At 38.4% G+C, this 15,413-nt stretch overlaps 1 protein-coding gene across 1 annotated transcript in view; it reads left to right on the top strand.

Moving 5' to 3' along the window:
• The first annotated feature begins 1,298 nt into the window (after window positions 1–1,298).
• The window catches only part of LOC113062294 (exostosin-1b-like), a 74,538-nt gene continuing 60,423 nt past the window's right edge, over window positions 1,299–15,413 (top strand). Inside the window, exon 1 of the mRNA XM_026232042.1 lies at window positions 1,299–3,158. Coding sequence (XP_026087827.1) covers window positions 2,218–3,158 — 941 coding nt within the window. The 5' untranslated portion in view covers window positions 1,299–2,217. The remainder of the gene's footprint in view (window positions 3,159–15,413) is intronic.

The raw sequence follows: 15,413 nt of genomic DNA, 5'->3' as shown, positions 1-15,413 counted from the left end.
CATGATTTATATCTGTCCTCATAGAATGGCATTAATCTTTCAGTACAGTTGATGTTTGCTTCGTTATGTATTTGCATTCTATGTCCCTTTTATGAGGTGTTCCTTTTGTGTTCTTAAAACATTTCACCTGTTCCACAAGTGTGTCTTCATATCACTGTGCCCAGCCCTACCCAGAATACTCAGGGAATGCAGTGTGTTAAATCATCTCAAGCAGCTTTATCAGATCTTGGAACAGTGGAGCGTAGAGGACTCTCAAAGAGTGGTTTGTCTTTCCCAGGGCTTAGAACTCTCTGAACTCACAGCTTACCCCATCCAGACACGGGTATTTGTTTACAGCGGCCCAAATTTGGGGCTTTTTATCACAAGCTGGAGAGGCTTTGGGACGAGGAAGTGCTATACAGCAGGGCTTCTTATCTTTAGCTAGATACAAAAGCAAATCCCTTGGGTAATCCTGCTCTCTCGTTTCATTTATTGGTTAAATAAACAAATAGTAAATGATTTCCCCTGCAATGCAGATAGTTACAGAAAGGGGCTAACTGTCAGTGATTGATCATCAATAGTTATTTTTAATTATTAATTATCATAACTAAGTCTTTATAGTAAGGCTTTTGACAATAACAAAAGATATTCCAAGATATAAAAAAAAAAATAATAATAATAATAATAATAATTCATTCCGCTGGGGACAGTGGGACACCATCATTTCAACAGGCACAGAGTTATGATCATTTATTACCTGGTTGATCCACTGCTCCACAAGGAAATACTTTGTTTATACATAATATATAATTTATGCAAATTTATTTCCACTGTATTCTGTCTGTATTTTGTTTCATTTATTAATTCACCTTGCCCATTTTTTATGGTCCGCTTCATTTAATTTACTCTAAATACTTTTTTCTGACTCTAATAACATCATTAACACCATCATAAATAATAGTAAAAAATGACTGATTAAGACAAATATCATGAATAATAATAATAAATGAAAAAGTATTATTATTATTATTATAAGCCTAAAGCAAGAGGCAAACAAAATAAAAATGTAAAAATAGTCCAACCCCTCCCACCGCCCTTCCATATGATTTACATAAATGTTTAATAGAATTTAAATAGGGCATAATTATTCAATGAAAGCTAAGTTAAAAGAGAACATATACATTAAAAAAGTTTGTACATTTTTAATGTATAGTGGTTAGAGTGGTTAGAAGCCCATCCATATTCAGTGAGATGCTCGGCATTGGGAATGAATGGGTGCTGTAGATGCCCCGCCCCATCCGGTTCCTCTGCCCAATGAAAACACACGATGCACCATGATGGGACGTCACGCACACTGGCGTAGTGTCGGGATTGGAATGTAACAAGAGTAACAATCGGAACAACTGAGCAATAGGTGACTGGGCTCGCGGATAAGGAACTCCTTTGATTTTATTAAAGGAAACATCTTGTGGAACTCGCTCGCTGTCCTCGTGTTTTCGCCGAAAGGGAAACGCCGCTTGCCAGAGCCGGTGTCCCGATGAAGAGGAAATGTTCTTCTTGCGTGTGTGAAGATCCACAGAGAGCGCAGGAATAAGAGACATGCCGGGATTCGTAAGGTTACCGTCGTTGCCGTGAACTGCCCCGACCGTAGACTATTATTGTTTCGGAGGTGAATGGAGTTACACTGCGAGCGGAAGGCTGTGTTTTAGTCTGGATGCCACAGCATCGGAGATAAACCTCGGTCGTTGTTTTATTAACGACTTTCCATCTTATCCAGTGGGACCCGCTGCTCTCCAAAGACAAACTCCACGAGTCAGTGCCACCGCAACTCTCCGGTGCGAGTCGGACCGTGCGACGCGTTTATCTAGTGCGTCTCCTGTCAACAAACGGTGCATTTTTATTATTCCGCCGGGGGAAAACTAAATCAGTGAGTAAGCATATCTGCTTGTGTTTATAATGATCTTAACAGGAACGGTCACTGTCACGGCTGCACTGTGAGATGTTGCTACTGGACCGACGAGTGAGAGCGAGGAACCCGGAGTAAAATCGCCCACATGCGCTGGATCAATCGCTTGCTGTTCGGTGATCGGAATCTGAAGAGGGAAGACGTGAGTTGTAAATCCTCGCAGGCTGGAAGATGGCGGAGCGATACTGTAGCTGGAGGAGGTGGTGTTGAGAGACAAACTTCCAACCGATTGAGATTTATTTGCAAACACCGCGATCTGGCCTTCAGGACACATGCAGGCCAAAAAACGATATCTGATCTCACTCTTGACTGGCGCCTTTCTAGTTCTGCTCTTTTACTTTGGAGGGGTGGTCCCTGGTCCGGCGGCCACCGGGTCCAGGAGCCGGCATGGATATAATCGTCCCGAACAGCCGTGGCCACACTTCTCGGATCCCTTACAACACTTAAGCCCGTGGGACCACTCGGACACGGAGGACTATAATGTGCACATATCGCCTAGGCAGAAGAGAGACGTTAACTCGAGCGTTTTCAAGGGCAAAAGGTGCCGCATGCAATCATGCTTCGATTTCTCCTTGTGTCAAAGGAACGGATTCAAAGTGTACGTGTACCCGCAGCAGAAGGGCGAGAAGATCTCGGAAAGTTACCAGAACATTTTAGCCACCATCGAGGGCTCTAGGTTTTACACTTCTGACCCTGGTCAAGCGTGTCTGTTCGTCCTGAGCTTGGACACTCTTGACCGAGACCAGTTATCGCCACAGTACGTGCACAATCTCAAAACCAAGGTGCAGAGCTTGCCTCTGTGGAACAATGGCAGAAACCATCTCATATTTAATTTGTATTCGGGCACATGGCCTGACTACACGGAAGACTTGGGCTTTGACATCGGTCAGGCCATGCTGGCCAAAGCGAGCATCAGCACGGAGAACTTCAGACCCAACTTTGACGTATCCATCCCCTTGTTCTCCAAGGAGCACCCAAGGACCGGTGGGGACAGGGGCTACTTGAAATACAACACCATTCCACCTTTTAGAAAGTATATGTTGGTATTTAAGGGGAAACGCTATTTGACCGGCATCGGCTCGGACACGAGGAATGCCTTACATCACGTTCATAACGCGGAGGATGTTGTTCTCCTCACCACCTGCAAACACGGCAAAGACTGGCAGAAACACAAGGACGCGCGATGTGACAAGGACAATGCCGAGTATGACAAGTAAGTTCTCAAACTTCTCTTGTTCTCACGTGAACGCATTGTAGACTTTTCTGAAGTTAATACTAAAATCTCCGCAAAAAACACAGCAGTGTTAACTACAGTGGTCAAAATTACAAAAATGTGCTATCCCATGTGTGAATGGAGTGCTGTATTCATCCAATTAATGTTATTGGTCTCAGTTTCTAACAACTTAATTTACCTGTGAAGTTGTCGCCATGTAAAAGCAACTTCATCTTTCGGTGTCACTGTAGGTCATTTTTAACGGTGAACCTACTTTCGGGATGCGAAAGTATCTGCATCTTTTCAAAGGGCATGAATATTTAATTATGTAAACACTGAGGTACTTGATTGTCTCTCTGTTCCGTAGGACTCAAAGTGACATTCTAGTCCTTCACCATCGCCTCACACTCTTTTGGCACCATAATTTGGCCGAACAGGGTCTCGTAACCCAGGGTTATATGCAATGTAAAACCTGTTTCAGAATTACAAATGTGAAGCCTCGCTTAACCTGAGGTTTTAGAACGACGTTCACACAAGGTAAAGTGTAATGTCAAAAGCCTCCGATGTTTTGGCAAACTCCAGGTTACCATAGTCAAGTTTAGTCTGGGAAAGCAGTATTTAGGTGACTTTACATTGCAAATGGGTCACAGTTTACTTTGTTTATGTTTATGGTCTAATTGCATAAATGCTAAGTACTGCATGTACTTGATGATTAATCATGTAGAGTTTCATAATTACACTTTCTTGCTGTAGTGTTTATATTAATACTAATAACAGAATATGAGTTGGACACTGTAATGTAAACCACTTTCAAAGATGTTTTGTAATTTGTTTAACAGGGAATGTGGCATTTTTATGCAAACTGTTTCAGTGAGTTGTGTCATCTTGAATATTTTTGAAGTGGTGTTTCATGTGCCATGCAGACCAGCAGTGCTCTCTGGGTCTGTTTTTACACCAGATTGTGAAACACTTTCATTGCTTTAGAAAGCCATTGACATGGCAGACACATCTCCAGGTACAGTAGTGAGTTGTAATCCTTTCTGTTTTTATATCCTAACTCTGTTGCGCTGATTTTTAAAACACCTCCTCTATCGGAATTTTTACCCTAATCTCAGATAATATAGCAACCCAATTTGGATATGTTTGGACATGTCTCATATGCTTGAAATTATAATGCTCTCTCAACAGAGCGAACAGGCATATGACCTTACTTAATTAGAAAGTTGCCCCAGTGTTAGTAAACTGTAATTTGAACTGGTTTTTTAAAATATTTTTTCTGAAATCTTAACACAAGTAGATCCATCACACTAGCCGTTAACCCTGCCTCTGCCAGATTATAAGCCCTGCTTGATTTGATTAAACTGATAGAAGTTCATCGATATATCCACTTTTAACTTCCCTGTTGTGTTGGTCTTTTTCTAAAAATTAATGATTTATAGTCAAGCACCCTGAATCACAATCCACTGATAATTTCACTGTATATTGTGAGGGTAATTACCTGGCGCATATCACTTCAAAACAGCCTGAGTGCTCATTAATGGGATTTTAGACTCCACATCTAGAGGTAGTCAGCACTCTTCCTCCCGCTCTAGCCCACTCCTGGTTAGTCATGGCACTAATGTTGGTCGGTGTGCAGATATTTTTGGCATGTTTCTCCCTCCCATGATGCTGCTGAGATGCTTCTCAGCAGGATGTAGTCCCGTTAATTGGGGTGTAAGTGTGTGTGTGTGAGGCAGAACAGCTGTTTGGAATATAAGTGAGCTGAGCAGTGCAAAAATGACCGGGTTGACAAGGGTCTGCAAAATGTATATTTATTTTTTATTCCTGGTTGGTTGGTTGGTTGGTGTATGCTGTTTGAGAAAGTTTTTTTTTGCAATCTCAGGTTACTTAGATTTATGCTTCTGCTTCCACAATAATTCCCTAAAAGGATTTGAGGTTTTTTGCAGATTTACCTTTTAGACTTGCATGGTTTTCCAGCTTTTAAATGGACTTGCATCTGAATGGCTTCAGGCACCGGTGGGCTGACAGTGATCCTGCAGGACTTGTAGCTGAGACTTGGCCCCGAGATTGAAATTCCTCCATGCCACGGTTTGGAATTTACCAAGCTGGAATAACTCAGCAATGCCAAGCGTTATTAAACAATAGATTCATTCAGTCCTGTGTCACAAAGCACAGTGCTGGTCACTGCCCCAGCTGGAAGAGTGGAGAAAATCCAATCTGCTTCAGTGTGATTTGTGGAAGTTGTCACATTGATCTGATACAGATGAAGGAAATGATTTCAAATCCCCTTGCTCCAAACAGTATTCAGTCTGGTATAATATTCTGTCATAGTCTAAAACTTTTTTTTGTTTTTGTTTTTTGGTTGTATTAAATTGTATAAATCTTGTTTCCTGGAAAATGAGTCACTGCATATATATAGAAGATTAATATTTGCAATGTCAACATTTTCCCCCTCACAGTATGTGTAATAACTGTGTTTTTTCCTCCTTTAATACCTAACCAGATTTTTCAGACTTTATTAACAGTTCTGTGAGCCTTTAATCACAAGGCCACTGCAAGGACCAAATTGAACATTTCATCTCTGATTCCTGCTCATAGCCTATTTAATAATTCAAAGGGAAAAAAATGGGACGGTGGGCAAAACAAACAAAATTCCCCACCTTTAGTTGATGGATGGCTTTGTGCCAGTGTATGTGAATGTCAGAGTTAAGGCTGCTCACCGATCGTCGATCACAGGAAGCAGTTTCTGCCGATACGATCACCGATGCCAATCTTTTTGAAGCCTACTTTATATCATGTAGAATTATTTATAGGGATGCTTCAGTGAGGATTTTTACAGACATTCATTCAGGGCCTGAATTTCATTTTTGAAAATGGTGTAAAATCCCCTCTTAGGTGACTCTTGGGGGGGATTTTTTTAATTTGGGGGTTTGGGCATTTTTTTTACATCTTTTTCAAAAATAAATAATTATCTCACCTAAATATTTGATCATGCAGTACATTTTTGTTTTTACAGTGGGGCAACTGCTGCACAGAAGCTTACACACAGCACAAGCCTGATTTATTGAGCTGTGCCATCTAAAAAAATGTTAGCTCAACGAGAAAATTTCTTTGAGTTGAGTTATGAAAACTTCTAAGGAAATTATGTTCAGCCAACAAACTACATTTGTGTTATAAGAACTTAATCATTTGTGACATCAAAATATTTAATAAATAAATTAAGGTGCTCCCACTAATGGATTTATCTTTCTTTTAGTTCAAATCCATAGCTTTCAAAGCACATGCTAAATAAGTTACAATTTAGTATGCATAAGGAACCAGTAAGATGTTATGAGTCACTGGCATTAGTGCAGTCGTTCCTAATAGTGTCAATGTAGTGTTTACATGTGGTCTACTCTTCAGCACGCAATGGTAACCATGAAAACTTCAACATAACAGAAACTCTTTAAATGTCAAACATAACCGCATTAAACACTTAACAGGTCTTTCCCCTCACTAAAAAAGCACAAATAAAATAGCACTTAATTTCAACATTTACTCTCCTTATCCAGTCCTATGCAAAGCAGACTGGGAACTAGAAATCCACTACCCAATTTCCAAAGTTAACAAGACAATTTTATTGATTTGAAACCATCTGCACATTTAAAGATAAAGATAGAGAGTGCACCTTGATCACTCACACTGTTTGTGAAATTACGTCTCGCAGAAAGTTCATATTACTTTGTACGTTATTTAATAAAGAAATATGAATTAATTGTACCTTACCTTCAGGGTTATAATTATTTGACCCAGCCGGACATGATTGAGAGACTGGGCTGTTGCATGTCATGCTAAACTTGAGATTGCTTTGTGAGATCGGCATTTAGAGACCGCCGATCAAACTTCCCAAAGTGATTTTCGGCTGATAGTAATCAGTTGCCAATCAATCGGAGCAGCCCTAAACAGTGTTATACTTGTATGAATGAAATTGCATTAACGTCTTGAAAGGTCTGTAGCGAACCCTGTAGTTTAATTTCTTTAATATGAGGCATGCATTCCTATGTACTCTCTCTCTTCTCTTATTTGTTTCTGTTGTCACATAAATAAATCATGCATTTTTCATGATCTGAACTCAGTCAGATAAAGTAGTGACCCGAGCTTGTGTGACAAATGCTAATGTGAAGTAATTAGCCCAAAATAGAGTTCCGCTTAATTACTGTTGGTTGATTATATATTTCTGTGCATAATGTGCTTGGGCTAAGGCTGACTTCATCTGATAAATTGCATGTTAAAGCGAGGAGGTAATTTGTGTGTGTGTGTTTCCTTCATAGAAGAGCTTTGAAGTTTTTTGCTGTAATTTAAAAAAAAATTTGGTCATTAAAAGATAATTGAAATGTTGACCAGGTTGAGTCCTAAATATTGTCCTAAGTTTCTTCTTGGTATTTTTTTGGGTGGACACCGTCCCCAGTTTGTCCACCCCTTTCTGAGAGCTATGTTCCCTAACTCATTACCACAGGAACACTCCCCCCTGCCACAAAAAAAGACCCCCAGGACGATTCGAAAAAGGCCATTGCAGTCTAAACTGGTGTAAGTCAATTATTAAGAAGGATAACTACAACCGACTCTGGGAGGAAGAAAAAACTAGCCTGCTTTGAAGTTAAATTCTGGATGTTAAAAGCTAGTACAAGCCTTAGCGATAGAACTGGCAGTAATTGAGAAAACAAGACAAATAAGATTCTTTTTATCCAAAGCCTGTCAATGAGTTCTTGAAGAGTATGAATTAATAAGTGGGATTTAGAATTGGAAAAGCATCTTTCATTTCCTCTCCATGCTCTGCCAAGAACACACTTCTTCTAAAGGGAATTGCAGAGCAGACCGTTATCATATAATATCAAACATTATATGCATTACCGTTCAAAAGGGTCGGTAAGATTTTTTTAAAGAAGTCTGTAATGCTCACCAAAGATGCATTTATTTTATTTAAAAAAAAACATTATAAACAGTAAAATTGTGAAATATTCAAGTGTTATCTGGTAGACAAATAATGCAACATATTTCATATGTATATCCTTTATTGCATATTGCACAGATTATCATGGCTTTATCCATCTGCTTATAAATGAAGCATGGGAATATGTTGAACCACATTATATATGACAATTAAGACCCATGTAAAGCTATGACGATACAAGTGAAAATCAAACAAGATAAAAATCGATGAATGTATGTAAGAGAGTAACTTACCAATTTGGTGCATAATATGGATGTAATATAGGAAGTACACAGTACATGCCAACACATAAAATTTTAATTGTACTTCGTAAAAAAAAAAAAAGAAAACCGTTGAAAGGTCATTGTGTTTTACAACTTTCTCCAGTAAGCACATAAAATAAGGAAGTGGGTTGGTTATTGTATTCTGCAGTATGTATATGCTAAATAGTTGTATTTATACTTTGCCCGTGAAGTTATTTTTAAACTAAACTTTTACTTACCGAGGCCAGCACATTTAATCATATAAATAAATCTGGTTTGAAACACCTTTACATAATAATTTGATGTCAAATCACATGGTCAAAGAACAGATAACATTTAGTTTTTTTGTTTATTTTTTTCATGTTCTTGCATGATATTTTACTTCAAGTCTATCTTTTTAATCTATTTACACAAGAAACTGAGGAGAACTCTTATCACCATGGCGTAGGTTACAAAAATGTTATCAGGCCTGTAGAGTGCGTAGTCTGCTGCGGGAGCCGGGAGGATGAGAAACGTCTGGGTTGGTGAGTGAGTCTCCTGATCCACCATGGCTTCCCAGAAGCCACCATTGTCCATTAGGGGAGCTGATAGCTTCCACAGTCTTCTCCCATCCCGAGTTGTTTTCCCAAAGCTGGCTTTCCTGAGAAAAAAACACTGGCTGCCACTGTTGCATGATGTCACCATGCAAAGAAACCATCCAGTTTTATTGGTCAATAAAATGGCTTCATTCCCATCCCAATCTACTCCCAGATCTGAGAGTTGAAGTAAAGTGTAAAAGTAAATCTGTTATATATGTAATTTTGTTTAGGTGAATGTCGTTTTTACACATTTGTGACTATTACTCTGCAATTTTCGAATTCAGAACACATTTTGATTGATGTCTGTGTGTGCAAATCAAAAGTTTCAGCTTTTCACATCAGAGCTGAGAATGAAATTTTGACTTACAAATACAAATAGGAATATAACAAGTTCTAGTGTTTAAATCAACAAGCTCTGTTTTACCTTTATATTTGTGCGTTCACAAAAATTGGGCTGCACTGGGATGGTGTGCATGGACATCCAATGACACTTCTGATGATGAAAATTGCATCACGGGGACAGTGTGCGGACCATCATGGAACATGGATGGCTAAAGTTTACTTTGAGCTTTAAGGGTGTTGGTCTCCCAAGTGACCATTAGACATGAGTTATAGCCATTGCCTTTTAATCCAGCTCTCATGGGAGAAAGTCTTTCACCATTGCTCTGGTTTTTGCCATCTGTAGATCAACCTCACAGCCTATCATAGCAGTTTGCATGCTAATTATGTGCTAAAAGAAGCAATCCAGCCTTTCTCAATACCAGCCTTTTTCAGATTCAGCTTCACACTCATTTTGGGACGTATGAAAACATATCTACAGCAGTCAGTTGTTTGGAGACATGTGTTGTTTAGTGTTGTAAAATGCTGTATCGCCATGATTTTTTTTCTTTATCTGTTTTAGTCACAGATGATTTTGAAAAGATGTAAGATCATATAACCTTGTTAAGAATTGACTGTAAATGCATTTACACTGAAAGGATTTTTCTTCAATGCTGACTTTTCGTGCTGGATTGACTCCAGCTACAAACTATATTAAGGCATTATATGATTTGGGTCTCTGATCAAGTACTTGTCTCTCTTTCGTGGCACATTTCAGAAGCGGCTGTCCGTGCTGCTTTGCTAAAGATATAGTCGATTTTTGATGGACGTCGCATCTAAACTGCACAGTTGTACAGACTAAAAACCGCTAGAATCTTTTATCATTGTTGTTCATAACTGGAAGTTTACGGGTATTTACTTTGTCTGTAGGCTACAGCACAACAAAGCAGGACTTACAATTAAACTTGTCAAATCAACTATGTACCCAACTAACCCATGGTAGAACCATAAAAAATTGAGGGGGGACCAAAAAAAACACAAAACATTAAGGAAGACAACCTCAGACAGGCAAATATCAAGGTCTCGCGAATCCAGTTGCTTTGCTTCTGCAATGCTCCTGGTGTGAGTTGGCTCAGTGTGAAAGGATGGAACAAAACCTCATCGGAGCTGTAATGTGCCGCAGACGTGTGCAGGGTGAACAAGGGGTGAAGGAAGCTGGAGATTCAGTCCTATTATTCTACTGCTGGGTTATTTGTCATGCATTTGTGTGTGTGTAAGACATTTCTAAAGGAGTGTTTTTGCACAGCTGTGAGGAACATTTGATCCCTTGGAGTTGATATGTTTGTACCTAAAGACTTTGTCTGTTAGAATGTATGTTTACATGCGCAATTACAATAGAGGGACAGAAGTTTTTGTGTAGTCCAGCTACAGTTTTCATCTAGGTACATGAAATAATGCCTAATTGAATTTCGACTTCCAATGTGAAAATGTTGACATGTTCTCCCATTCAATTGAACAAGCTCTCGGGCAGATGGCTGGAGTAATGGCTGCAGAAAATACAGGTATTGTATCACTGACTCCATTTCACTACATGTTGGCCCTCTTGAAACAGAGCTCTCTATGTTCGGCCATTTAATTACTCCAAAAATGAAAACAAACATTTTTCATTGATGGTCAGCTCAGTTCCGAGGAATTTGAAGGGGGATTGCTTAAATTCTTTGTGTACATTTTTCTTTTTGTGTCATACATGCACGTCTACTGGTAGACTGTGTATAGGACCGTGGGGGGCTGCAATAGAAAGAGTGTTTTGTTTAAGTGCTAGCTGTTCTAATGGCTTGCGCCCAAACTATTTTATGGTTTGATTCGACTACCTCTCCAGTGAAACTCTTCTCTAGCCCCCGGTCACTGAGGGGCTCCTTTGTATGAAAGTTTGCCCAGATTCTTTCGCAGCTTGTGCCTTGTTGACACCACGGCCCCTTCTCACCCCCTGCAGGAACCCCCTTCCTCTGCCAAAAAGCTCTGAAACATCTTCCCCCTTCAGACTTCCCATGTTTTTCCTCCTCAGAGCTCAGATTCACCAAAGTGAAACGAGCCTGATTTCTGCCATAGCTTTTGAATTCTGGAAGGCATCAAACAAAAGGCCGCACCGAGACACTGGTGACTTTTGTTTGCAGGCTTCTATGATACTTCATGGTTCAGTGCCTGAGCCATTGCTGAACCAAACAAAAAAAAAAATGGAGGGGGGTGCAGACGGCATCCGGCCAAGCTTAGAATGTAGTTTAATCTAAGAAATGTACTTTGATTTGCTAGTTTAGTAGAGTGTGATAGTGGCGAGTAATATCTTTCACAGTTGCTCGTACACTAGGGAATTAAAGGATCTTTATGTAAACTACCTTTAAAAAGTTTGAGGTTGGTAACTTTTGAAAAAGTCTCTTATGTTCACCAAGGCTGCATTTGTTTGATCATACAGATTATACAGAAAAAAGAAAGAAAAATATCTCTCTTCTATTGTAATACATTTCGAAATGTATTTTTTTCCTGTGATGCTCATCTGAATTCCTCTAGTCTTCAGGGTCACATGATCCTTGAGAAATCATTCTAAGAAGATGAGTTGGTGTTTAAGAGAGATTTTTTTAATATTATTTTTAAGGTTGAAAGTCCTTGATGAATAAAAGTATTAATGTATTTACAAAAACTATTACTGATCCCAAACTTTTGACCAGTAGTTTGACTCTGGACAAGGAATGCTTGTTTTGTACCCCACTGACTTTCACTGTATTACAGGACAGATGAGCCTGTTATTTTTCTAAGTGATCCAACTTTCACCTAGTAATAGGTGATAAAACTGTAAAAAATCTCTTGGATAAATTTTGACGGAGGACCTCATTCTTTTTAACCTGGGCCAGTATTCAATACCCTAGCAACCACAATACAAAACACAAAAATACCACTATAACACCCTAGTGTAGTGGTGACCAGCTTTATTGATGCTGGGTGTTTTTCTTGCATTGGAAGTAATGGTTTAATTATTACTTACTCCAAGGTCGTGTAAGATAAGCATACATGAATGTTTATAGAGAATGTAGGTTAAAGTTCAGATTTGACTTACCCACTCTGATGCTACTTCTAGTCTTCAAAATAAAATAAAAAAAGATGAAAAGCCTTGAAGTGCTTTGTGATAATCAATTTTCACTTAGATGTCATTGATTTTTTTTGGTGTCAGTGGTTGTAACCTTTAGTTATAAACATTTTTCATTCACTAGGATGTCAAGGATGGCAAAGTACGCTAGTCTAGAAATATTTTCCAAAGAATCTGAGCTTTCATTTGAGGAACTTGTAGACCTACGCAGGGTTTGACATTAGACTTTTTCCAGGAACATGTCTTTCAGATGTGCAAATGTTTCTTTTTAACTTGTTCTAGAGCTGTCATGATCATTTTGGCTGCTGATTAATTGTCAGACAAATAATTGTGATTATCAGTGCAATTACCCATTTTGTTCATGTCTCTTTCAGTGTACGTTTAACACGCACCATAAGAGGTCATTTACCCTTATTGTACTTAGAAATCATAAAAAAAAAAAAAAGATTTTTGTAAGGCTTTAAAATTATTGCACACAGGGATAGAATTATTGTCTGCTTCAGTCTTAATTGACTTGTCGTTCTCTATGTTAGGCTTATATAATAAATAATAATACTGAAAACAAACAATTACTCTCTTTAGTTGACAGTATAGCAGGTTATGGGTTTTAGTTGATTTCTAGCACTTAAATAGAGGTTTCCTGTAATGGAAACTGAGACTAAATATTATTTCTATGTTCCCCTAAAATTGCTCAAGTCCTCACTTGTCTAAAATAAGAGGTCTTTTGTAATACACTTTCAAAACATTTAAATTTATTGATAAAAAAGACGATGTATCGGTATTGTATAAAGCCAGCAATCTTTTTTTTTTTTCTTTTTTTTTTCAGCCTTATAGAAATTAAGTATGATTTAATCAGCCTGATCTTGACTGTCTCGTGTGAAAAGACTTATCCAGTCTAGATAAATGTCCCTCTGCAGTTATTTTTCACTACAGGTAAGAGGGCACGGTCACTAATGAGAATAATATAGGTTGGTTTTGCATCTCATCTTGGACTAAAATCGAATGCTGCAAGAACAGCCTTAAATTTTGCTATTACCATCATAACTATCTGCGCATATTTTGAAAGCAAGTTTTGAGTGTGAGACACAGCTGAGAATGCACCTGTTTGTGTTTGTTCAGAAGTTGTCCAAGACCAACTGCAATGTCGAACCAAGCAGTCTCACATGTTCACAGGTATGTGGGGAAGTAGCTGCTTGCTTCCCAACTCTTAATGTGTAACCTTATTTATTCGGGCGCTCCTTTCAGCATCGGGCAGAATTTGATATGTGACTTTCTTTGTTGTTGGCTGCCATAAAGAAAAAGGGCTGTTTAACAAAAGCTTTGGGTGAGCTCTGTGATCAGGTTCTTCGGCATTGTTTCATCTGTAAATTGAAACAAAGATTCTACAAGAACAGGAGAGAGATTTATTTAATTGTAATTCATAGAATATCTCTCTGTCTATCATTTTGGTTATCATTTTATCGTTGTTAAGCCATTCTATCTGTTTATTGTTCTGTCGTGGTATTGATCGGTCTGTCTATTGGTATTCCTTTAAATTTCAATACATTTTCTGCTTGCAATCCTGCATCATGTTTGTTACCTCAATTCAAATTTAAAATGTAATCTGTATTTAAAAGGCATTCTCAGTGCCTCAGTTCTGAATGGTTTGTAACCATTCCAAAATCTTGGCTCGGCGCCAGAAATTGACTTATTTTGTTTTTTTTGTTTTTTAGGCAGCAATACAGAATGAATTATTCAGCTCCTGTGTTTTATTCATTTTTTGTTTTTTTCTTGCAATTTTGTTGGGCATGTCCACTCTGTCTTTTATCACATGTACATCTCCACCACCACTAAGACTGAACTGGCATAACCCTTGAATGCTGTAATTGTTTACATAGCTTTTATGCATTCTTGTATTCCTTCCCTTCCTCATCTGAAACAAATGCTGTGGTATTTGTGGTCAGTGCTTCCAGCTTTCACTAGCTTGTGTGTGGGCTGACTTGGAGAGTGTTTGCCACTTTAAGTGGTTTATATGGTTACCCAACACTTTTTTTTATTTTTTTATTTTTATTTTTTGGTCTCTCTGTTCCCCATGTTCCCCTCTGGTTTTCTGATGTACTCCAGCCATTTGGTTCCCTGATGCTTTCGAACTAGTGCACAAGTTGCTGTGGGCATTCATGTGGAACCTAGGCAGCAATACAGAATGAATTATTCAGCTCCTGTGTTTTATTCATTTTTTGTTTTTTCTTGCAATTTTGTTGGGCATGTCCACTCTGTCTTTCATCCACACGTGGCCTCTCTTTTGCTTTCATTTTCACAAAACAAAGGAAACTGTTTGAATTCATTCTGGTATCTGGATGATGATTTAAAAGGTATGTTTTTTTTATATAAAGAAGCAGCAGCCAAACATTTATTATTCAGTTGCTTCTAATGTAGAGTCTCAAACTATATACCCTAAGAGCTCAAAAAGCAGATGTCTTTTATTGTGTAGCTATCCTCCTTAAGCATTAACCATCCACTGTAGAAGAGCTATCCACCTTATCTCTGTTATTTAAGTAAATGTCATTAGGCAAGGCCGGTCTAGCTACTGAAACCTTTTCAGTGTAAGTCTCTGGTACAGTTGACCCTATTAGAAGCTTGTTGATGGAGCTGAAAACAGGCTATTGATTAAGTGATTTCATGCACACTAATGGATGGCCAAGCCCAATAAAGAGAATTGCCTCTTGGAGATACAAAAAAAAACTAAATCTGAACTGATTCAGTCTTTAGATATGGTACTAATTATTTGAAGAAAAACACATGATAAGGTCATGTAGCAGTCGTCTGTCTCGGTCAGAAATAAAAAGTAATTTCTTTCTTCACCACTTTGACATTTCTTTCTCATTCTGTTAGATGAAAAGATCAGGAAGAGTCTGATACTCACCATTTCTCCTGGATCACTTTTTTTATTATTAATCTTTCAAGTCTTAATGACAAACATACTTACCATTTTCTTATACAAAAAAATGC

This window comes from Carassius auratus, chromosome 44 (genome assembly GCF_003368295.1).
Source record: "Carassius auratus strain Wakin chromosome 44, ASM336829v1, whole genome shotgun sequence".
Taxonomy (NCBI): Eukaryota; Metazoa; Chordata; class Actinopteri; order Cypriniformes; family Cyprinidae; genus Carassius; species Carassius auratus.
This window is presented reverse-complemented; position numbering and strand designations above follow the sequence as displayed.